Source organism: Rousettus aegyptiacus, unplaced genomic scaffold (genome assembly GCF_014176215.1).
Source record: "Rousettus aegyptiacus isolate mRouAeg1 unplaced genomic scaffold, mRouAeg1.p scaffold_m13_p_2, whole genome shotgun sequence".
Lineage (NCBI taxonomy): Eukaryota > Metazoa > Chordata > Mammalia > Chiroptera > Pteropodidae > Rousettus > Rousettus aegyptiacus.
The window spans coordinates 9,957,955-9,983,115 of NW_023416295.1; the positions used below are offsets into that span (position 1 = coordinate 9,957,955).

Sequence of the window (25,161 nt, forward strand, 5' to 3'; positions counted from 1 at the left end):
GAAAGTGCCCAAAGAGCTTGTAAAGTTGGAAGAGTGAGGGCTCAGTGACACAGTGGCTGCTGGGATGGGAGCGGCACAGGATGCCACCTGGCTCCAGCTGGTACTGCGTCTCGGCCAGTGTCTGAGCGTGTCCAACTACTGTCCTTCCTGGCCTCCCAGGGCACTTCCTCCCTCAGGCCATTTCTAACTGAAAACTTTCAAGCCACTGAAACCAACCAATGACAAAGGTAGTAATCTCTTGGTGCAAAGGAAGCAATTCTTAAAAATCACCATTAATCTTGGTTGTTCTTTAATAAGGAACTGTTGAGACTTTGGGCCAAAGAGAGTTAGGCAAGCAATCCTCATGGAAGCATTTGTGGTCTGAGATGTGTCCTCTTTAGGACAGTGCTCACTGGCACATGGAATGCTCCTGGGGCGGTAAAGAAAATGAATAAAAAGGAAATTTGTTTTGGAGACACATTGTAAAGCACACTCATAGCCCAACCTTCCATCGTGGTCATCCTAAACATTTAAAAATTGTTAGTAAATATCTCAATGGGAAGATGGTGATTTTCCTTGGGTTTTTTTGTTTGTTTGTTTTTGGTTTTTCCTAAAAGAAAAGTACTCTCAGACATGAGCATCTTAAAGCATATGAAAAGGCAGGTCCAGGGTAACCTTGTGAAATAGACATCGTCCATGGGACCCTCTGTGTTGTTGCTGGGGCCTCAGTGCTCACACTTCCTCAAACAGCCTCAAACTTCCGTTCCCTCCGTTACCTCGTAGGGCAGATCTGGCTTCTGGATTCTAAAAGGTTTATTTTTTTCACCTTCCTCCATGAACTAATAAAAAAGAGGGCATGTAAAAGTTAACAATTTTTGCTCCAACTACAAAGAAGGATGGAAGAAAGGAGACAGATTCGTAGCTAGGAAAAAAGAAACTCTTCCAATCTGTTTTTCAGAATTTTAAATGGCTCCCATGTTAGCATTTGACACACTTTAAGAGAGGCTTATCTCGTGCAGAAATCTCATTTCCGTGGTTGGACCAGGCCACCGGGTCTTCAATTGCAAGCACAGAGTTGAACCCCGACTTATTTTTTTAATTCCACATCCTCGTTTTCTTTCAGACTAAAGATAAACTTGACGAATAGCCTTTTTCTATCAAACAACATACAAAAACTTGAACCTTGGAGCACCTTTTCTTCTAGCTCCGTTGTTCAGAAATATGTCAAAAGCTACTCCAAGTTCCCCTAGCTAAAGAAGAGAGGGGAAGTGTGTAGATGGGATGGAATGTTTACACTGAATTCAAATTCATTTTTTGGCATCTTCCCACATTTGTTTAAGTTAAGGATGGTCTAAGTTAAGGATGGATGCCATCCTTAGTGGTGTAAACAGAGCATAAAATAACATGCTTTTTAAAATTTTCCTGATGTGAACATTCCAATAAATACACTGAATTTTTTTGTTCTGTGCTTGCTTAAAATCTTTCTGTGGCCACCCAAATGAAGAGCTAATACCTAAGCATTGCCCTGAGGGCTTCTGGTCCCTGCCTATTTCTCAAGGTCATAGTCTTCCACTCCCACTCAAACCCCACATTTATCATACGTTGTCACGTTCATTCCCATCTGGGGTAAAATACTGACACGATTCTGAACATACCATTCTATCACCCCTGGACTATGTCCTTCCTTTATTCATTCAACAAATGTATAATATTAAATGTTAGATATGAATCTCAGAATGAGGAAACAGCAGTAATTAGACAGAATTTACCTCGTTTTAATAGAGCTTACATTTTGATAGGAAGAATCAGGCAAAAATTGAGTAAACAAATTAATCAACAAGATAATTCAAATAATATCCAGTTCTATGAAGAAAATGAGACAGGTCCATGCAATAGAAAGTGAGTAGAAGAATTGGGTTGGACTGCATGGTCAGGGACAACACCATTAACAAGGTGACATTTGACCTGAGTTCTGAATTCCCAAGGAGGACCAGCCATACTAAGACCAGGAGAAGGAAGGAGAGTTTCAGGATGAAGCAAGTTGCTGCAAAGGCCCTGAGAGCTGTGAGTCTGATGAGTGGTATGGACAGAGAGAGCGGTCCGAGACAAGGTCAGGCAAGGCCAAAATGATGCATTCGCATCCATCCAGAATGTAAGTGCCAAGCGGCGAATCACAGGAGTGTTTCAAGTAGAACAAATGACCGGGTGCATATTATTAGAACATGTAACAGGGAGAAGAGGAAACTGGGAGACCAGCTGGGAGAATAGCTCCCAATTAGCAGGTACTCAAGAGATATTTGATGCCACCTACTCCCTATTAACAGAAAATGTCATTGCAGACAAATGGCTAAATTTTCATTTGCATCGAGCACCTGACAAACAAAAGAATAGTGTTGACTATTATCACTACATAAAGTTACTGATTTTTGAACAAAATTCAGATGGACGGTTTTCCATCTTTCCTGTTCTACAGGGTAAAGATTGACAAATTATGGTGTGTGGGTGGCCCGCTGCCTACTTTTGTATGTCCTGTGAACTAAGAATGTTTCTTTATGGTTTTTTTTTTTAATACTGCCATGTATTTTCTTCATACAACTGGTTAGTTAGTTAAAGAAAAAAAAATAAGAAGAAAATTTGGTAACTCATAACGATTGTATGAGCATCAGATTTTGGTATCCATAAGCAAGGCTTTACCTGAACACAGAGGTGTTGTTTTACTCACCTGTTGTCAATGGCTGCTTTCATGATACAACTGCATTGTTGTAACAGTGATGTAGTGATTGCAGCAGAGACAGGGGACCCTAAAAAATTTATCTGACCCTTTTCAAAAATAGTTTGAGGAGCTCTGCTTAATAAAAAAAAAAAAATCTATTCTTTTTTTTCTTCCTTTTCTTCTGTGTAAAGACTCTTCCTTAAATACCCTCTGCCCCTGTCTGCTCCATCCATAGATTATAGCACATTTTAGGGGTATTGGTCACCAACAACAAGCCTCCTGTTTACCTGGCTAATGGAGCATTTCCCAGACTTGACCTTGAGCAATGGTAAGAATTCTGTGGGACGTGTGTAGACGGTCTCCACTCACCCAGTGGGAAGTGGTAACAGGTGACCAATCCAATCCCAAGGCATTGGGAAGCAAGGGGAGCAACTCCAGACTCTCCACTCCCCCTCCAATTGTCCCAGTCGCGTCCTACAGATTGGAGAATCCGGCTCACTTCTGTGTTTCCATGTTTCCAAGCACCCACACTTAGAGCAGACATGATTCATTACTTGGTTTGTTTAATCAATATTTATTCAGCACCCACAAGGTGCTGAATATAGAACAGCACTTCCTAGACGAGTGAGACTGACAAGAAAAGCAAAAGCCCTGTGATGAAGGAGTGCATGCCCTAACATGGGTAAAAAATCCAGCTGATTGAGAATGCTTGTGGTTCAGAAATATCAAGAACCAGGGGTTTCGTCTGGAACTTGATACACCTTAAAAGACATTATTTTTTACCAGGGCAGTATTCCTACATTGTTTCTCTCTATTCACGCTCCTGGCCCAAGCCATCGCCATTACCCTTTTTCTGCCTAAATCCCCGGAAGTGTCCTTTATGGGGTCTTCCTGCTTCCTGCCTTACCCACTTTAATTCATTTAAAGGAAGTTTTTAGAAATGCAAATCAGATAATGCTAGGCCTTCAGCTCAAACTTTTCATGGTTTCCCATTTCTTTATCATCTGGTTCTTGATGGTCTCTGAGCCCTTATCTCTCAGCCCTATTTCCTGTGTCTCTACATGGACACCCAGCATTCATTCAGTTCCCTGAACTCGCCAAGCTCATGGGGCCTTTACGCTGCCTGCACAGCGGGTTCCTGTTTTTCATTCATGATCCAGCTCAAATGCTACCTCTCCAAAGACACATCCCTGACCTGCAATCTACACTACCCCATTCCCATGCCGTGCCACTTTATCGCATCACCCTTTTGGCTTCTCGTTACAGCACTTGGGAGCACCTGGGAAGATCTCAATTTGCTTTTATTCTCCCCTCTCTCACTTGCTTCTCACCGTTGGAGTGTAGCCTTGAGTAGGGTATGGATGTCTTTTGTCTTGGCCATCGCGAGACTCCCAGAAACTAGAGCAATACTGGCATGAAGCAGGTGGGAAATAAATGTTTATTTCAGAGACATGTAGGTTATTATTTTAGAAGACAGCTTTAACCAAAGCTGTCTTAAGGAACCAAAGACTATACAAAACAAAATTTGAGAATAAAGGGAGTAAAGTAATTGGCCCGATGATGAGGAAAGTGATCGTCAACATGATACTTTCCTCTCTGACATCACTCAGCATATCACCTTGAAAAATGGTGCTAAGGTCGCGATTCCCTTCTCCAGAGGCTCATTCTCCTGCGACAGTGGCTGGCACGGAGCTGCTATCGACAAAGGCTAATTTCCTCCCTGTAACACTTACTATACTTTTTTCTATGCTTTCTATTAAGAGACAGGGGAGACATCAGTTTATAACTGCATTTCAAGAACTCAACACAATATTGGGCTTATGGGCATTCAATAAAGGTCACCAAACATTCAATTAAAATTGTCTTCTTCCAGGCTAAAGCACCACAGAAGAAGCGTTTTCTTTTTTCTTGGCACATCAGATAGAAACGATTTCTCCTGGTGCGTGGGTTCTGGAAACAGGCAGGATGATCTTCTGTACGATTTAGATCATAATGATTCACTAGGAATAAGTAGTTTAGATGCTTTTATTAACTCATTCATTTCACAAGCATGTACCACTTCAATAATCGTATTTGCTACTCCTGTTTTTCTCATCTTGCTTTCTGAAACTGGGAGCAATAGACACTTAAGACCGAAAAATAAAGAACTTAGTCACCAAATTGTGGCTTAGTGAAATAGGCAAAGAGAATAATGAAGGAAAACAAGAGCTAAAGGACAGTTTCAAGAACACTCTGAATCATATCGTCGAGTGATTCCGTTTAAGGAGAGGCAGGTACAAAAAGACGCAGAACAAAAAGTGAAAAAGCCAGAAATTAGTTTCTTTCTGAGTGAAAGATATGGAGAGCCTGAGCTGGAATCATTTCTGGGAGGTATAAAACCTCAAGTAAGAAAGTTTAAAGGTCTGAAAGCTAGCATTCATCACGCTGTGAGAAGGCCACCTAGTCACCTGTTTCAAGACTGCCCACACCCCACACCGGTCTAACTGCCTTGTTTCAGCTCAGCTTCATGGCCCAGCTTCTGTGAGCTAAGGTGTGTATAGCATCAATATAAACAAAATGAAAAACAAAACAAACAAACAAACAAACAAAAAAACGGTGCTTACCCACAAAAGGTCATACTTTCAACAATGGCAGTGCCATTTTCAAAGTCAAAGGAATATGCTACACACCTGAAATAGCTTGTCCAGAGTTACATGACCTTCTCAAATCCCTTCCTGATATCAAGAGGTCAGAAGTAGTGTCGTAGGGCTTTTCAGTCCCCCTTGCTATTCTCATTGGCTCACTATTAATACTGAGTGAATTGTGATTTCTTAACCCACCCACACGATGGCTTGTTCTTTTCATAGTATGTTTTTAGCTATAAAAAGTAACTGGTATGTGGGGACTTCCAGACTCAACCATGTGCGTCATTTTGTTAGAGGAAGCAGAAATATCTTAATATCTTGTAAATTGAAAGGCAAAAAGGTCATTAGTCTTTTTTTTTTCTTGCTTCCTTTACTGAGACCCAACTTAACATTTTATAGGAATCTTAACTTCTTTTTAATCCTTGGCTTCTGAGCCTGAAAAGCGAGCTTTAAATGACTCCAAGTATTCATGCAAGAACACTGTAATTGCAATTTAAAAGCTAAGTAATAGTTTTTGTGAAACTAGGTTATTTCTAAGTTATAATATTCCTCTCGTTTGCAAGCTAATGAAGCTGAGATTTGACAAGGCTCTTATTCAAGGATGCGGAGTAACTGTGAGGACAGAAATTAAACATAAGCACCTTGCTTTTTGCTATTAGACTTTTAGTCTAAATAGCATGCTTTTGGCCAGCTGCTTCTTAGAAAAATAAGGTATGCAACCTGAAGGAAATATTGACTCCCACAGTGATTGGTGCCATTAGATAACTATACTGTAATAAAGCGATTCTAGAGCACTTAGTTCATTAAGAATATGTGGAGACAGCTCCGTGGTACTAGGAATATACGTCCAAATAAAGACTTGAACACTTATAGTCATAGCAGCATTATTCATAATAGCCCCAAAGTGAAAACAATGCAAATGTCCATCAACTGATGATGAACGGAGAAACGAAGTGTAGTGTAGCCATACAATAGAATATTATATAGTCTAAAAAGGAATGAAGTACTGATACTTGCCACAACATGGATGAAACTTGAGAACAGTATGCTGAGTGAAAGAAGCCAGCCACAAAAGCCCACATATATGATTCCATTTACATGCAATGTCCAAAATAGGTAAATCTACACAGACAGAAAGCAGATCAGTAATTGCCAAGGGCTGGGGAGAAGGGAGAATGAGAAGTAACTGTCAGTGGATATTGGGTTTCTTTTGGGGGTGATGAAAATATTCTAAAATTAAATAGTGATGATGGTCGCACAACACTGTGAATAGACTCAAACCACTGAATTCTACACTTTAAAGAGTGAATTTTATAGCATGTCAATCATATCTCAGTACCACTGGTTTGTTTCTTTTTAATGATTGTTCGAGACATTAAAATAGGGGTGATGTAGGTTGTCAGAAAGATAGGATACAAGAGAATTATAAAAACACATGTCTGCATACAAGTACTTTATTCTTTAAGAGAATTCAACGAATTATACCAAAGAAACATTAAAGATCATGGCAAAGTGTTTCATGTATTGTTATATTTTGTTCCCAAAGCAGAGTTAATGTGGCTTGCGTGTGTGTGTGTGTGTGTGTGTGTGTGTGTGTGTGTGTCTGTAAAATAACTGTCTGAATTAATCACTAGCAGAGCTTTTGGTTCTGAAAGATTCTATAGTTATGCTGCCAACTTCATATGTGACATAAACTATAAATTATACAGTTCAGAGACCAGAAAATGTTTATTGGATGAATTAGAGAAAATTTTCAGAAGGAGCTGGCACCTGTATTGAACCCAAGATGAGGAAAAACTGGAAAGAAAGGAGTTTTCTAAGTGGAGGCACGTGAGCAAGGCTTGTGTAGGAAGGAGCCCAGCATGGAAGAAGGACCATGGGCAGCCACAGGGAAAGATGCCACGGCCTGGTGGCTGTGGTGGGTTGGCTCATTTCTTAGGCCTGTCGCTCGTCACAGGGCCACGTCTGCAGGCCTCGCGGTGAGCAGGCTTCTTCTCTGTGCCTCCTTGAAGAGCGAGCTCCTACCACTGCCTCTTAGTCCTTGCTCACAGGAGGGCCTGGTGCGTAAGTGTCTTTATATTGTTGGAGCGCTGGGTTCTATGCCGGCTCACATTTTCCACATGTAGAACGTTTTGTCCAAACCTTTTTTAGAGGATGTGAGACAAATTTTGGAACCTAGAAAATGAATCACAGAAAGAAGTGAAGTGACTTGCTCAGTGGTTTGCCAGTCCAAGAGTGAAAAACCTTGAACCAAACCTTCCTACCTACACACTTAAAAACTATGATGGAGAAGTCCCCGTGCTTGACTTGGCTAGAGCAGGACAACTGTCTACTTAGGGCAACTGCTCACTATCTCTGCATTTCAACTTCAACAAAACAGGAAAGACCTTCCCCTTAAAGCACAATAAAGACATTAAACTGATATATTTTATTTTATTTTCTAAGATGCATGAGAATATGCATCTTAGAAAATAAAATAAAATTATAGCACTCTTCTGAATGTGGCAAATAATATTTTTCATGCAGCTAATGTAGTTTAGCCAGCTCTACTGAAATGAAAGGCACTCTCAGTGTCTTCACTCTGAGAAATTTAGGTGACGATCACTGTTGAGCGTGCTGCTTAGGATGGAATTGATCATGAAGTGTTAGTTAATGGTCCCCATTGTGAGGCTTGTTGACTTCTCAAGTTAAGACTGATCGATTACTACAAACACCATTATCCGGGTCCTCTTTTTTGAGCAGCTGGAATCTACAATACCATCAGGAGGCTTTGCTCAGCCCCAGGATAGGAAAAGCAGCCTCTATTTTAGGCTCTGACAGTGGCCTTTGGCCAAATGAGAAATGGCTGCGATGTGCTTGGAATGAAGTCCTCTGTGCTCATTTTAGCCAGCAGAATGGTGGCCGTGACAAAGCTGCTAGGACTACCCACCGCAGAGCAGAAGAAACCAGAAAGGGACAGGTCTGTAATCCAAGATATCTGAATATTATTGACCAGAAATTACACGCAGAGGCCTGCATGCATTGTTTCATAAATAAAATGATAGTTTTTATTTCCAAATGCTTCGTCTCTGGACAATAGTCCCCTTATAAAATTCTACCACCAAAGGGATTGCTCGGCTGAGTTCCAGGGCAGCCTCAGATCCTTTTCATGCTATTGAGCTATACTAATTGTCGACCAGAGGGTTTGTAAAAGAGAACAGGAAGTCTGCTGTGGCCAAGGCAATTTGTAGTGGTCTGAAACCATCCAGTTCTCAGGAAAGAAATTATTTGTAACTGTATTAATACCCTTAACAAATATCGCTTTGTATGCTTTTCTTCTTACTTGATCAATTTATTTGTGCTTCAATGGAGATTCATTAAATAAATCAAAAGTGAGTAGAAGCACCACAATTCTTAAAGTTGAAACTTTGTGGAGGCCTGCTTTTTCAGGCAAATTCTCTACTATTACCACAAAATATAACAGAGTTTGATAACATGTTATAGGCTTTCATTATACATGTATTCCTTTTCTTGTATCGTGTATGTTCTGTGCGAAGTAATAGATATGCAAAACTCCACACGTGTTGTAAAATAATGTTTTAGATTGATTGCATGGTTACATGAGGGTGATTAAACCCTAGTTGTCTTATTTAGTAAAGAATCAACATCATTTCATAAGTAGAGATCATCAGGAGCCACTCAGAGCCATAGTTCACATGATTGTACATGTGATCAGATTTTAACCCCAGCCTGAATGCGTTTCTGATCTCATACACTGCATATGAGCATTAGCTTGTGTATTTGGGGCTCTATCTTTACAGTAAGACATCGCAAATCAAGTTGCCACGTGATTATTATTACTGGAAACCTGAGCTCACATTCCAAAAACTTATCATTAAGAGGAAAAAAAAAAAAGCTTCTGAAGAAAAAAAAAAATTCTTCTTAATCCAGCCCAGTACTCACTCTATTGTTTTATACCATAAAGCAGTGATCTTAGTGGGACAATAAGTTTGTGGCAGAACCGAACAGAAAGCTTATATTTGGGCCATGTTACTCAGCTCCCCATCAGACATATTTAGAGTGGCTATTATTTTTTTTCGAAAGGCAAGAAATCAATAGGAGACTATAGTGTGTAATGAAAAAGAGAAATCTTTTGCTCTTGTTATATAAAAATTTTATTATAGTGGCTGAAATAGAGAAAATTTTTTTGAATTAGACCTATTTTCTCTAATCTTGCCAGTTGATTTCATATGTAATGTTTCCTAGAAACCAATCAAGTGACACTGTGTATCTGTGACTTATCTGTCCAAACAGGAAATAAATTATCCCCAGATAATTGAAATCCAGCAATAATCCCCAAAGCTCATTTTAGGCATTTTAATCTTTTAGTTCAAACTTTCGATAGAGTTTATTTATTGTTTATCTAATAGAGTGGCTAACATTAAAGAAGCAAGATGAAAGAGGAAATTCAAAAGGAATAAAAAACATAAAATCTAAATAATAATAAATCCTAAGTAGGCCCTCTTGTACTTCCTGTGGGAAGCAATGACTCCCTGTGCATGTAACTACACACGTTTTGAAATGATGACCAGTGCTCCTTAGCTCTTCCAAACTCTGTTCACACGCCTGCAGCCAAATCTGGGCAAATGCACTTACCAAGGCATTCAGTCTATAGCTGTGTTTTACGCGATGAGCGTTTATTTTCACCACGTGATATCTCTTGAACACAATTTTCTCATTATTTGTATCCTGTTAGATTCACATGACCTTCTTCCTCTTTCACAGTGTCCATGCTCCCCAGGCACAAGCACACTCTCACACACACACACACACACACACACACACACACACACACACAGATACTCTCTTATACTACACGCAGGCATGCTCATACACCACATGTACATACCACACACACACATTCACACCACACTCATTTACACACACTCAGATTCAGCACATCCCCTTGTTCCCCAGCTTGGTAGAGCTAAAGATAAAGCTGAAATAAGAAATGAATTTTGTTCTAGATGTTTTATTTTAAGAGATACTTTATACTTTTAGTTTATGAATATTCATTTACTAGAATATTAAACATGACCTATTTTCTTCAATGTGCAGATTCTCTGAACACCGTTTCTTCTCTCCTACCCTAACTGTGGCCTAATACACACACACACACACACACACCTTCTAAAAGGGGCTAAATTTACTCTGTGGATAGTCAAGAGATTATAGTAAGATTAAAATAATGCTGATTTTGTAAATTTTCTCCTTCATTTCCAATTTATATTGGCATCAACAATAACAAAAGAGAGTACCAGTGCAAATAAACTAGTCACAATACACAGATCCCCAAGTTTTTCTTTTCTCGGAAGGGAACAGCTTAAAATTATGAGTTTCACTGATAAAATGGTAATTGCCATAATGCTGGCCGTGGAAATCAAAGGAGAGTTTGGGTCTGCTCTCCTAGAGAGTGAATTGGGAAGAACCACGGATGTTTCTCCATCTTAAGTGCTAACACGTCGAAAGCACTTCCTTGTTGTGTTTTTGGTGCAGTGGTCTGCTCAATGCTTTGAAGTTGGAAGGCTTAATTTCCTTTCTCTCTTCCCTTCAGACGGCCACAGTTCCTTGGGACATTCGAACACTGTACTCCACAGTACCTGAAGACGCAGAGCACAAAGCAGAAAATTTACTCGTCAAAGAGGTAAATGTGATGCTTTCAATCCTTTATGAAGCTCTTAATACAATTGTATGATTATTGTCCTCCTTGCCTTTTCAATGGGGAATTGCAAAAGCTATGATTAGTTGTTGTCTTTCAACCTTCATCACTTGTCAACATGTTCCCTTTTCCAGTTAATCATTTTTCATTATCCGGTGACAATTCAAGTTTTGATTTTTGTTTTGTTTGTTTTTACTTAATTTAAAATCCCAAGTTGAGAACTATTTGAGAATTCTTAATAGAAGATTTAATTTTATTTTACTTATTTGGAGTGAGCTGTAGGAAAGGCCATACTATGTGAAAACTTTGAATAATAGCATTTCTATTTTAAGAGATATTTCTTTCAAGTACTAACTGTGGAAATAGTTAACAGAAAAACCTTTTGAGGAACTGATAAAATTTGTTGGCATGCCATCTACTTGCATCTGATTGGTTAGGAAAGGCCTGCCAACGGACTTCTCCTACCCAGACTGCAGGCTGCTTTAGGGCAGGGACTGGCCTGACACCGACAGCTACTTAACAGATATTTATTAAATAAATGAGTGAAGCCACAGTTTTTCCTTTACAGAAAATGCAGTGATAAAATTTAGACCAGCACAAGTCAAACTAAAAGTAGAGTCTAAATGCAGTCTTTAATCCTGAGAAAGTAGCATGATTAAAGTAGAATAACTAAAGCTGCACACAACAACATGACCAATTCTCAGCTTTTAAACATATTTGCATGAATAGAGGCTAACCTTATTCATATATGTATTAATACTAATCTGATTAATCATGCATATTTTATGCTCTGTTCAACCCAGATCATCTTTTGCCATAAATTTGCCTATCTTTCTCCATTTCTATTATTTCATATTTATTTTCCAAAGTTCACATTAAATTATGACACTTTGTAAGGAGGTAGAAAAAAAGAAAAAAAAATGCAGATTCAATTAACATCAGGATATCTGAGTATAGTTTTCACACTTACTGATAAAAATAATAAGTGTGATGTCAGTAATACAATATCTTGTTTACAGGTGCCTTAGACGTTTTTTAAATATCTGGTAGGCATTACTGTTTTAAAAAAAAAAAAGAGTAGAAAAATCATTTTCTACTCAAGAAAATTGGAATAATGAAGACCAGGTTTACAAAATCCTGTAGTACGTATCAGTTAACTTAGGTAGGATTTGAAATGTTTATAATATTGAATTCCTGGCAGGGAATCTTGTATATTCTTCACCAAAATACTGCACTTTTTAAATAAAGATCTTTAATTTTTTTGTTAAATTTATTTCTGTATATTTTATAGTTCTGTTGCAAATGTGAGAGGAATTTTAAAAGTCCATTTTCTTTTCTAAGTATTCATTGCTGCTATATTTTAAAATCTATTAATTTTCAAATATGCATAACTAGCTTACTTAACTCTTATCCTAATAGTTCCTAGTGTGTAATCATATTATCTGCAAACAATTAAAATATTCTTCTTTTCTTATAACTACATTATTTAATTTTTGTCGTATTTTATTACCTAATATTTCTAAAACAATATTGAATAATAATGCTAATATTGGGCATCCTGTCCTATTCTTGACTTGATGTCTTATGACATTTTCTGGCATAAAAGAAATGTGTAAGAAGGGTCTTTCTTGGTCTGTACCTTATTTTACAAAATGCATATTCAGTCTATATGTAAACTTTTCTACTTGAATTTAGCACTGCAATAGAAATAATAGCTTGCTGTCCCGTGGGTCTGTACTTGTGTTTCTGATAAAAACAATCTCGTTCAAGTCACATTACTATCTTCATACTCTACTAAATTAGAATCGCTAATATTTTATTTCAAATTTTTGTATTCATGTCCATGAGTGATATTTGGGTCTAGTTTTTTTGTGTTTTTTGTTTTGTTTTGTTTTGTTTTGTTTTTTTTTACCTGTGGTATGAGAGAAATGCTCACTTTAAATATAAATTGGGAGACAGTTTCTAATTTTTTTTTATATTCTGGAATGAACAAATAAACCAGTGAAATAAAACAGAGTATCTAGGAAAACATCTAAATGCATATGATTTCTTAATAAATGATAAATATGGCATTTCAGATTCTCCCTGGAAAGGTGGGCAATTCAACAGGTACCATTTAGTTATTCATTTTAGCTGGAAAAAATGTTAGGACTCTATCTCACATTACATACAAAAATTAATTCCAGATAAATATTTGAAATCTAAATAATTAATTCCAGGTAATATTAACTCTCTAAATTTTAAAAACAAAAATTATAAAAATATAGGGAATTATTTTAAGTGGAAGGAGATGGAAAATGTACAGATTTAAGCAAACAAAAATTTTTAATTTTTATATGATGAATGGTACCATAAATAAATATTTAATTGCAGAAATTATTTGCAACACATTCTGTTGCCATACACACATACACACTGTTAATATTCAAAATCCTACAAATTAGTAAGAAAAAAAATAAATAACTCAAGAAAAATATAAGCAAAAACTATGAGCAAGCAAGTCAAAAGAAGAAATGCACTTGGCCAAGAGGCATAAAAAGTTGTTACGCCTCACTTATAGTAATGGAAATACAAATTGAAATGAAAATATGTATCATATCTAAAGGAAGAAAAATTTTAAGGTGAATATCATTTAGTGATAGAGGAATTACAGGGAAATAACCATTATCACACAGTGTTTGTAATACATGTCTACAACCTTTTGAGATGTAATTAAAATGTATCTTTTAAGTAGTACATATAAACATACAACATGTATATTATCAAAACAAACAATGGCATAAAATTATAATTATAAGAACAAGTATTGCTATGCTGGACATTTGTAATATCAATTGATAAGCGTAACGTTGAATCAATTTTGGCACATCTACATTTTGTAATTATATATAATGTATAGATGATAAAAATTACATAAAATTAAATGTATTAACTTAGATGCTATTTATAGCATCTGTTTTCAGTAGTTTGATTCCTGAAAATGTCAAATCCTAGAAAATGTAGCATTCCTACATGTGGTATTAAAATAAACGCTGTCAACAGCTGCTCTTTTTTTTCTAAGTGGTAAAGGGTTTACAAATCTCAGGACACGGCTTTCAGCTCAGCTCTATGAATGAATCTTCTTATGTTTTTCCCAAATGCATGGAGCTAAAGTAGAAAAACGGGGAAAGAAGGGAGAAGGCTTGGGAGGAAACTATTTTATGCCTTGCTAATATTTCTGTATCACAAGTGGCTAAAGCCCTGTGAAAACTCCCAAAGTTGTGCTTGATTTTAAGGATGGGGATAAAGTGAAACCTGTACCTTACAGGACAGAAAGAAGAGAAACTCCATTCACAAGGCATTATTAGGTCATTAAAGTCTACATCAGATTCTTTTTTCATTATTATTTTAGTTTGATAATAAAAATATCATATGGAACAATCAAAATCCCATATGTTTTGCTTTAAGATTCTAGGCTTGTCTGTCTGTCATAGAAGCCGTTAAGTTCATCTGACATAATCTATTTTTAATCACTTGTCTTATAAATACTATGAGCTTATAAACATTTCCATGATTCTAGGGGCTTTTCACTTTATGATCTTTTCACTTCTTTCTGGGTAGATAGGGCATTTGTATATTTCCAGGTTTTTAGCAATCTCCTTTCAGCTGTCAAAAATTGCTCTTATATGAACCAAGAGTTCTTAGCTCTCTGCTGTGGGTCATTAGTACCTGGGGTTTTGAGGCCTTGGGCTTGAGTGCCAGCCTGTTCCAGCTCCTGCCTCTTAACACTTGTCCATTTGATCACCTGATGTGCCTTTGAGGTAGAGCCAATCAGCTCAAATCCTAATCCTGGGATCTATTCAAAAGCCCCACCCCCCAGTGTCTGGACTCAACCAAGGTGTCAAGTTTAGGTATGTTCCCAGAGAGGACAGCCTGAAAAGCAGATCAATGCAACACCGGAGACTTCTAAGAATATTCTAGGGTTCTTAGAGGCCTTTGGTTTTGATCATCCTTCCATGAGCTTCTGCACCACAATTTTAAATGGCCCTATTGATCCCTTGATCCCTGAGAACAGGGTGACCACAATCTCGGTATGTCTCCTGGGGAGAAATTTCTCACCTTCAACTTTGTTCCCACCTTAATGCCTTGTCACCTACTTGCAGCCTGGGGTTATTCCTCCTTTTCTCATGCCCACCCTCAGCTTCTCATTTCTCCGAAGCACTGCACCAAGGAGGTCAAGTGCAGCACCTTCTACCTTAGATCCCAGGTATCTGCCAGACTTCTGTGCTACAAATCTCAGGACACGGCTTTCAGCTCAGCTATATGAATGAATCTTCTTATGTTTTTCCCAAACGCATGGAGCTAAAGTAGAAAAACGGGGAAAGAAAGGAGAAGGCTTGGGAGGAAACTATTTTATGCCTTGCTAATATTTCTGTATCACAAGTGTCTAAAGCCCTGTGAAAACTCCCAAAATTGTGCTTGATTTTAAGGATGGGGATATAGTGAAACCCGTACCTTATAGGACAGAAAGAAGAGAAACTCCATTCACAAACATCATATGATGGTAATGGACCATGAATAGTGAAGCCAGAGAGCTGGGTTATGTCAGAAATGACCCCAGAGAATTATGCTGGCAAAAAAAGCTTGACCCCAAAAGTTAACAGCAGGTAACCTTTATTGACTGCTTATTTTGTGCTAGTTATGTTCCCAAGCCCTTTACTTGCAATGATTACAGATGTATGTGTCATCATTATCATCAGCAGCACCTTCTAATGATGAGTGAATTGTCATAGAAAGATTAAGAGATGTGTCCAGCATCATATAGCTAGGAACAGACAAAGCCAGCATACCAACCCAGGCCTCCTGGCTCTGGCCTCTTCACCGGGATGCTAACCACCCAAACGGTGCCCTGCTCTGGTTGTTCTCCAGAAAGAGCACTTCTCTCAGTCTTTGCCCTAGCAACCCCACTATAGTTCTTTCCTGCTAATTCTGATGCATATAGTTAGCAGACCACACTCTGAAAAGCATTGGCTGGATACTGGAAACCAGTAAGCCAGCAATGAAATGCAATCATTGATGTTTGTAGGGTTTTGTAGAAATGTGTGTTTCCCTTACAGAGAGGCTGCTGCTCTGCACTAAGCAACTTTCTTGGTCCACCCTGTGCTAAATTGCCCTATGGCTCCCCATGGGATGGCAAGGACAAATTCCATGGTTGCTAGGCAGCACACTGGCATGAATCGAGTTTAAACACATCCAGCTCAATACTAATTTTTAATTATCTCTCCATTCGCTCTACTTTGACAACTCTCAACCTCTTGTGAAAGGCAGCGGGCACTCTTTTCATTGTTTAATCTTGAATAACTTTATATTTTTAATGGGAGTTTAAGTAAAATGCTTGGGCTCTCTCTTTTCTGTTTTATCTGTTATTAATTCTCTTTCTTATCTATTAGCTATAACGTTAAATGGTACCCACACAACAGAATAGGCTTATTTCATATCCACTAAAGCACTTCATTCACAGTTATGTTAAATTAACATCAAGCCATAGTTGACCAGCAGCACATATGTGTGTGTGTGTGTGTGTGTGTGTGTGGGGGTGTGTGTGTGTGTGTGTGTGTGTGTGTGTGTGTGTGTATTTTTGAGAGCTCTGTGACACAGGTATGACTGCCTCATTTTACAGCCTAGAAAGTAGTCTCTGAATGATAAACTGAATTGCCCAAGTTCACACAGAGGCAGAATTAAGGTCTTGACTCACTGACCCCATGTTTATGCTCTTACCCACTCTGCAACCTCTGATTCCATTGAAAAATTCCTTTAAATCATGGACTTCATGAGCCTGAGCTGATAAGGATATTTGTACTCTTCACGGGGAAATATGCTCTTCATTTTGACAAACATTTAAGCTTTCTGCCTCAATTTCTCCATCTTTAAATAATCCCAATGCTTTGTTTCTAAAAATAAATATGAAAACATCTGGAAAATAACAACTAGGGAGCAACATTTTTATCTGATCCTTAAAATCAACATCTATAACCATAAAAAAATGAAACATTTCTGTGATCAGACAAGCACCACTCCCTCCTGCTGGGGTTTGGGGGAGCAATTAAAGGGATCTATAATTGGATGCAGACTTCCTAAGCAAAACTCCTCTAGCAAAGTTTTCATTTTAATATGCATAAAAGAATAATATAAAACCAGAAGCTCAGAACACTAATTAAAACTAAGCTCTTGTTTTGTTCTCTCTCAACAAAGAAAATTGAGGGAACAGAGAACCGAGAGTGATATAGAAGCCCAGCAGGAAGCAAGGGCCCAGGGGCCATGTTAGCTGAATGGCTGAGAGAATTAGTGACAAAGCGCTAAGGTAGCAGGTACTTTACCAACAAAACCCTCTGCAATTTCTGGAACTCGACCTGCTGTGGGAGTAAAATAATGGTGAAGCAAGACGTAAGTCATGAATTCAAGTCTTACTTTGGTCGAGACATATGGCAGGTATAGGAACATTAAAGAATAGAAGCAAATATCTGTATCTACATCTATATCTATATCTGTATATGTGCACGCACATACACACACTCACGTGATTCCTGGGGGGCAAGGATAAATTCAGATTTTAAGCAGGGGTCCCAGACCGGAAACAGTGGGATTCTGCAGGAAAAAAATGAATAAATAAAAATAGGAGCCAAGACTGAATAGAAAAGACAAATCAGATTCAAAGCAGAATAAATGTTGAAATCTCTAGGCTTCTACAGAAAATTCAGAGTAAAAGCCAGCAGAACAAATGATTGAGATCAGAGCAGACGCCAATTTCTCATGGACTCAGAATGTTCTTCAGAAAGCCAGGTCTACAAGATGTCCGTACACAGACAGACAGACACATACACACACATTCTCAAAGTCTTTAATTTTCTAAAATCCATTGAGACCATCTTAGAAAGGAATATGGCATGAAATATTTCTCAAATTTATTTGACCATGGAGACATTCTGTCCATTCTCCCCCAGGTATCTTGAGGAACATCCTTGAGAAATGCTGAGGAAAATCTGATGGAAAGAGATTGTAAGGAACAAGGAGCCCAACACAGCTCTAGGAAAATAGAATCAGCCCTTAGGTGAACTGTGACTGCATTTTACTAAGGCAGATGGTGAGGAAGAGAAAGGGAATATTAAGGGCTGAAAAATACCAAATAAATTGTTATTTTTCATGGCCAAACCTTCATTCTTAGTTCTTATCGTTAATATGAAAAAAATGTCTACCTTTGTCCAGGAAGTAAACCTCTTGCAATGCTGGGACACGATCTCAGATGCACCCAGTGATGGCTGTCCTCTGAACTTGGCCTCATATAGCAAATCATAATTAGAGAAGTTAATTTCAAAGTTTCATACTATCATAAAGTTTCAAACAATCATAAAGTTCAGAGTAACACCTTCTTCAGCCTTGAAGTTTCTCCTCTCAACCCCCTACCTAATTAAGAGATTATTTTGTCTCTTGTCCTAGGGATAAATGTGAATTTAGTGGCATAAACGAGCTGCTCCTTTAAGATATACACAGAAATGGCTACTCCCAAAACAGTTGGGTGGAGTTAATTACCTTATCTTTACAAAGAATTGAATTCTTTAAACAGATAGTTCCTCTCCTGCTGATTACAAATGGCTCACCTACAAAGTGTGTGCGATAGAGGGCCATGTCTACTACCGAAAGATTAGACAGTTTATCATTCAACATTTATCACTCACTCAGCTGGTGGTACCAAGTGGATGTGACATAGTCCATGCTTGCAAAGAGCTCACCATCAGGCAGAAAGTAACAGATATGTGATCAGATTTTTGCAGTATAATCTGATAAGTATCCCTGTAGTATTACTATAAAACAGAAAAACAAACCAGGGTCACATGTTAAAATAATAATAATAATAGTAGTAATATTAATAACTAAAAGCAGACCAGAGGATGAATTGGTTGCCTTGAGGAGATGAATAAGACTGAAAAGAAGTTGGATGGAGAGAGGCTATTTATTTTAACAATCTAATTGGGTTAAAGACCTATGCTAACATATGGCATGTGATTCAGAAGACAATAAAAAGCTATTGAGAAGATAGAACTGACAGGAGTCAGTGAATGGAAAGTAAAGAATAATATGTTGGTGATAACCCTTACATTTCTGGCTTAGCTGTTAGCTAGATAGTTGTGCCAGTAATTTAAATATGGCACCCAGAGGGAAACTGAAGATTACTTGATCAGAGAGATGAATGAAGCAAATAAAATAACAAGCCAACGTGCAGAGTTGCCTAGATTTCAAAGCTGAAGCTTTGAAAGAAAGCTTGAGGAGATATGTCACAATGACTGGGCTGGAGGGTCAGGCAGGTTGCTGAGCTCTTCTCCCATTTAAGGGGCTGGGAAAGAGGACCCTGCACAGGAAGTGGAGGTGGACTAGATAGGGAGGCAGGAAGAAAACAAGAAGAAATCGATTTCTCAGAATCAAAGAAGAGTCAACAGTGAGAGTGAGTCAATGATATAAAATGCCAAAGAGGTGCCAAGATAGGGGCCCACTGGATTTGATCATTTCAAGCCAATGTTGGCTTTTTGAAAGAGCAGTTTCAGAGGCTGTGAGCACATCTGGATTCCAGTGGGTTAAACTCTGAAGTGATGTGGAATGTGTTATCAGACAAAGTATTAGTATATTGTTGGCTCTTTACCTACAAGGTGCTTTGAGAGTAAACTCAATAAAAATATGGGAATATCCTATGTTTATCAAAGTTAAAAACAGTTCAATAGGCTGTTAAATTATATATCAAAATATTACTTAAGAAACAAAATTTTATAAACATGAAAAACAATATGATCAAATGAGTATAATGTTATTAAAAACGAAATGTCTTTCTCATTCTGTTCTTCCTCCTCTACCATCTAGACCCAGGCAAATGGCATTCAATGAATTTAACAGAAAATTGTAAATATTTGAGGTCAAAGCTATATCACATTGAGAAGTCAAAGAGATACCAAACAATTTGAGTCCTAGACATAGCAAAGAAAATTATATGGAGAAGGAGATTAGCCATAATTTTAAAGGTATTCCATGCTGCTCATTTTTATTAGCTAAAAGAAATATATCTAACTAGAATGAGATGTGTCTTGGATCAAGAAAAACATGAGGAATTTTATCTCTTTTATGATTAAAATAATTTTATGTACTTCATGTTTAATCTTATGCTGCATATTATGTACCATAAAGAAATCATTCTTTTAACCAAAAGAATGCCTCTGTACTTTATACAAAATTTTTGAATCTAATATGTAGAATAATGTGCTCTCAGTCTTATTCAGAAATAAGAATGTCTTTCAATAAATGAATTTTTTTTTAATTTTTGCATGTATAAATAAATTAAGTAAAAATTAATGCTGTTTTCTGATTCTGAATCATTGGGCAGCAAATGAATGATTCTAATGTTTCCATTAACTTAGGACCAGAGCACGGAAGGCAAGGTTTTTTTCTCACAGTAGAAATAACATATCTGATATGACATCGGAGCTAGATGCACAATCTAAATCGCAGGAAAATACTGGGGAAAATGCAATTATAAAAATCTGTCCAAAAAAAGTGATAGTCCTTCCTTAATAAATTAGTGAGAATAAAAAGATTTTGGTTCTGTTTTGAAGAATGGGGCTCTTAATTCACTAAAGAAGTTCTTATTGGAGGCGAAGGGACTTTTCATTTTGTGTGTACTTTTTTAAAGTAAATTTATAAGGAAAGACATTTATTTTGTGACTTCAAGAATTTAATGGGAAAGTGATATCAAAATATCTTACTGTCCTATATTCAGCCTAGTCTTATATATATAATGATTTTATTTCTTTCATGGCCAGAACATAATGGATCACTCAATTGTTTTTCACTAAATGTATAACATGAAGGATAATAAACATACGAAAGTCGATTAAGGTGAATTCGAATGCAGTTATTTTTTAGCGGCATTAGGGTAAAATGTATATGAATAACACTGATAAAACAATGAAGACAAAATGGCTTTATGTTTCACATTAACAATCCTGAAGAAATTTATTTTCCTGTCCCAAAAATCCCTAAACTAATAGTCTCATTTCTAAACATGCAAAACTGTTTCAATTCTAAATTAGCTTCCCCTTCTCAATAATAAAAATCATCTTATAATGTTTGATGAGAAATGAATGAAAACACAGGAGTATAAGTCAGAGACCTTGGAATACAAGAATAAAAGAGAACCTATTTTAAGTTTGGACCTAAATTTTTAATTGCATTGAAATCCAACCCAGATTTTATGCCTTACATAAAAAGAATGATTAGATCATAATATTACCAAGGTTTTTAGTACCATTATTCATGTCCTGACAAATTGCTGGGAAATTAAAGTGTATGTTCCCAGATCAGGCACAGATGTGATTTATGAAAGTCTCATTTCACAATTTGTGCAACCACTTTAGTGACACAGTCTGAATCAACAAAGATAACAAATTATGATTTCCTAATACTCAAAGTAATAAACTAGTTAAAAAAATGATTTTCACTTGTAGTTGCCATTTGATGTGACATTCTGTTTTACATTGTATAGGCATATTTATGTGCATAGTAACACTATCTAATATCAAGTGATATTTTTAAAATCAGACTCAAAATCCATTAAATAAGATTGCTCCATGACTACTGAAACTGAGTCTGATCTATATTTACTTCATTTATTTTGTCCAAACCTATTATTTTTAGTTCTTTCCTAAAAGTGTAATATAAGTTTTTAAAACTCATTAACTGTTCAATTCATTTTTATACTGCAGAAATTATTTCATTTTAAAGGAATACATAATGTGACCCAATTAAAGAAAACAAATGTTTTCTGCGCTTTTTCTCTTTTTCTCTAAAATACTGATGTATTAAGGGACCACTTAATACATGGTTTGCAGGAATAGTCTCACATTCTACCTGTTGGTCTGGCTAATAGCATCTCCTTTCACTTTAAAATGTATCAATGTGAACAATAAATTATCCAGCCACCCTTTTAATATATTTCAATATAATTTGCCTAAATTCGCTTAATTTCATAATTCGACATTTTCAACATTTATACAATAGTCATAATTACTTCTAAACTTTATAAAAAATGGCATGAATATGAAAGTTGCCACAACCATTTTACAAATACAGAATTAATCCCAGTGGTGATTAAGGGCCAAAATGAACACTGTTTGAGGTTGCATCAATCTTTCTGGCAAGAAGGTAGTTGTGTAATTAAATAACCCTGTATAGCTAGAAAGAAAAATAATTTTACATCTAAAAAGCCATCTATTATCTGTTTATTACTCTGCAGCCAGAATCTAATAATCAACCCTTTTAAGAAATGGACAAATTACATTGCCAAACCCAATTACTATTTAAGGTACATAACATGATTTGAATTGATTCTGAGGATTCTGTAAAGAGGAGGGGGGAAAATGAAATATTTTCTTTATGGTAGTTTAGGCCACTCTTTCCAATGCCTAAGCTTTTCTAAAACACTTAGATTTTTAGAACTTTCAAAGTATCATGTTTAGTAATTTCTAAAGAAAAAAGAATATAGAAGGTTAATTCATTCAACAAATAGGTACCGAATATCCACTATGACTGAAACCTCATCCTGGCATTGATATTCTCTCTGCTTGTTAGTGGGCTGTGTCTATTTGAGTGAAAGCTGGAAGGTGGTCTCGGTTATTCCAGTCCCCTGTGCGAAGCTAGGACCCTAATGTGTTCAACTCATAGGCAAACAAAGTGACGAGGACCGAGCCACGTTGTCACTCCAGTGGAATGATGAATTTCAGAGCCTCCCTTTAAAGATTCTGATTCAGCAGTTCCTGTGGGACCCAGAAAACTGCATTTTAATGAGCAACCTCAAAAAATTCATGAGTACAATATCATTTAGGAAACGTTAGTCTAATGGCATAAAAGCCTTTGACCATGTTGACTTCGCTTAGCTTTTTTGTCTCTAAACATATCACAGGCAGAGCTAGCAAGTGTATAGGCTGAACAAGCAAACATAATAAATGAATAAAATGTGAACGGAGTCATTACCGTTTGGAAAAATAAACCAGCTCAGCAAACTTTCGCTAAATATTCACAATCTTCACCTTTGAAGTAGACTGTGGCAGCGTCCATTCTAAAGGAGATAAGGAGGTGAAGCCGGTGTCCTGGGCTTGGTAGTTAGTAAGAGAAAAATGTAACAAGTAGATCTGTACGTAGCCATTGACTTCAGATTTGCAACAGGTCATTTCAGCTTAGCATTTGGACAATGAGGAGTTGTAGTCATAGGAGTTCTTAGTGATCTTCTTAGAGTGACTGTGTGGGCTACGATGAAGAATAGAGAATAAGTTTCTATGCATAACATTTCCAAAATGCCATAACTGTGTAGGAGAAATGTTTATGTATTTGTAAAATGCACGGGCTTTCTCAGAATCAGAAAAATCACAGACTTAGAAATATTCATCTACCCATCACCAGGTACATGAAACCTAACAAATAAATCAGAAGGAATCTGATTAAAACAGAACTCTTAGATAATCAGAGCTAATATATCTTTCCAGAACTATACTTTCAGAAATCAAGAAAAACAAGTTATTATCAACTATCGTAAATGTGAATTATAATTGAGTCAAATTTGCTCGAAAAATTGATCTTTTTAAAGCAAATATTTATTAAGTATTTACCCTATGCTAAGTGCTTTACAGGAATTATATTATTCGATCCTATTAAAGTTAGTGTTATTTAGACACATAAAGTAATTTAGAGATATTAAGTTGCTTGAGTTTACACAGATAATACCAAAATTCAAAACCAGGTTTGTAGGACTCCAAGGCAGAAACAGAAAAACCACACTAACATCTGGAATTATGGTCCGGATAGGCTCAAAAAAAGTCTGCAATCATGAAACAATTCATAAATTAGCTAAATGGACTTTTAGAGTCAGACCAATCCAGTTTGAAATCTTGTTTCTGTCACATGTAAGATCTTGGGCAAAGATCTGAGCCTCTCTTTACCTCTGTGATCTATAAAATGGAATAATAAAATCCCATAGAGTACTTATTAAAATTATATATAAAACATCTAGTAGTGCAGTATCAGACAAATATTTTCCACTCTAAAGCAACAACAAAAAAGAGGTAGTTCCTTCCTAGACTACACTACTATAAGAAAGTACCACATTCCTTTTTGATCAGTGAAATTCAGGATTAGCACATCTCGTTCATCCCGTTAAGCCTGTGGCACATTGCGAATATTGTGTGTAACATGCACAAGTACATATGTTTACCATGGTTAAACACAGGTACCATCCATAGCAAGAAAAGGTAATGACTAAGTCAGTGCATCTTTCTCCCATTAAAACCTCCAAATCGGGAAGAAAGAGTAGAGATAAATATTACAGGGCAGAAATTTCTAACCTATTCCAATATAATGAATGGTCAATAGCTAAATCTGAGATCCAAATAAATAAAACAATGTGTCCAAAATCATGTTGGAAGTCAGTACTCAGTCAAGAACAAGAACAAAGCCCTGTAGCTCCCGGCTCGACGATGTCACCCCCACTTGCATTTTGCTTATCAAGAATATATATTGGTTTGGCAATTGTTTGTTTAGCAATAATCTGTAAAGTTACTTTGCGTATTCTATCCTAAGAAAATAATACAAAATAAGTGGGACTCAGGGGAGAGTGGGAGGACTACATACGTGAAGAAACACTGCGAAGCATTTTTTTTCCACCATGGCACAAAATTTCAAGCAGCTACACAGCCACTCACTCTGTCCTCGTCTGTAATTCTTCACTCAAACGGCAAAGGTAATACCCCGCTAACCATTTTATTTAAATGGACTCCATTTCCTCAGCTCCATTTATCCCCCTTTCTCTGCTTTATTTTTCATAGTACTTGTAATTTGCTAATATATTGCACAATTTACTTATTTGTGTGTTTATTGACCCACTCTTTACAAGAGAGCAAGTTTTAAGAGGGCAGGAATTTTTTCTCTTGTTTTTATCACTTAGAACCAACCCCCCCCAATAAATAAATATTAATTAAAATAAATAAATATTAATTATTTATTTATTTTTTAAAGAACAACCCCGAGCTCACAATAAGGGCTCAGTAATGTTTGTTGAATGAATTAATGAGTGAATGATC

At 36.8% G+C, this 25,161-nt stretch overlaps 1 protein-coding gene across 10 annotated transcripts in view; it reads left to right on the forward strand.

Annotated features, from left to right (window-relative positions):
* Positions 1-25,161, forward strand: part of DOCK10 (dedicator of cytokinesis 10) — a 229,013-nt gene that overhangs the window by 102,315 nt on the left and 101,537 nt on the right. For all 10 annotated transcript variants that reach the window (XM_036237139.1, XM_036237140.1, XM_036237144.1 and 7 more), the window contains exon 3: positions 10,910-10,999. In XM_036237139.1, coding sequence (XP_036093032.1) covers positions 10,910-10,999 — 90 coding nt within the window. The remainder of the gene's footprint in view (positions 1-10,909; positions 11,000-25,161) is intronic.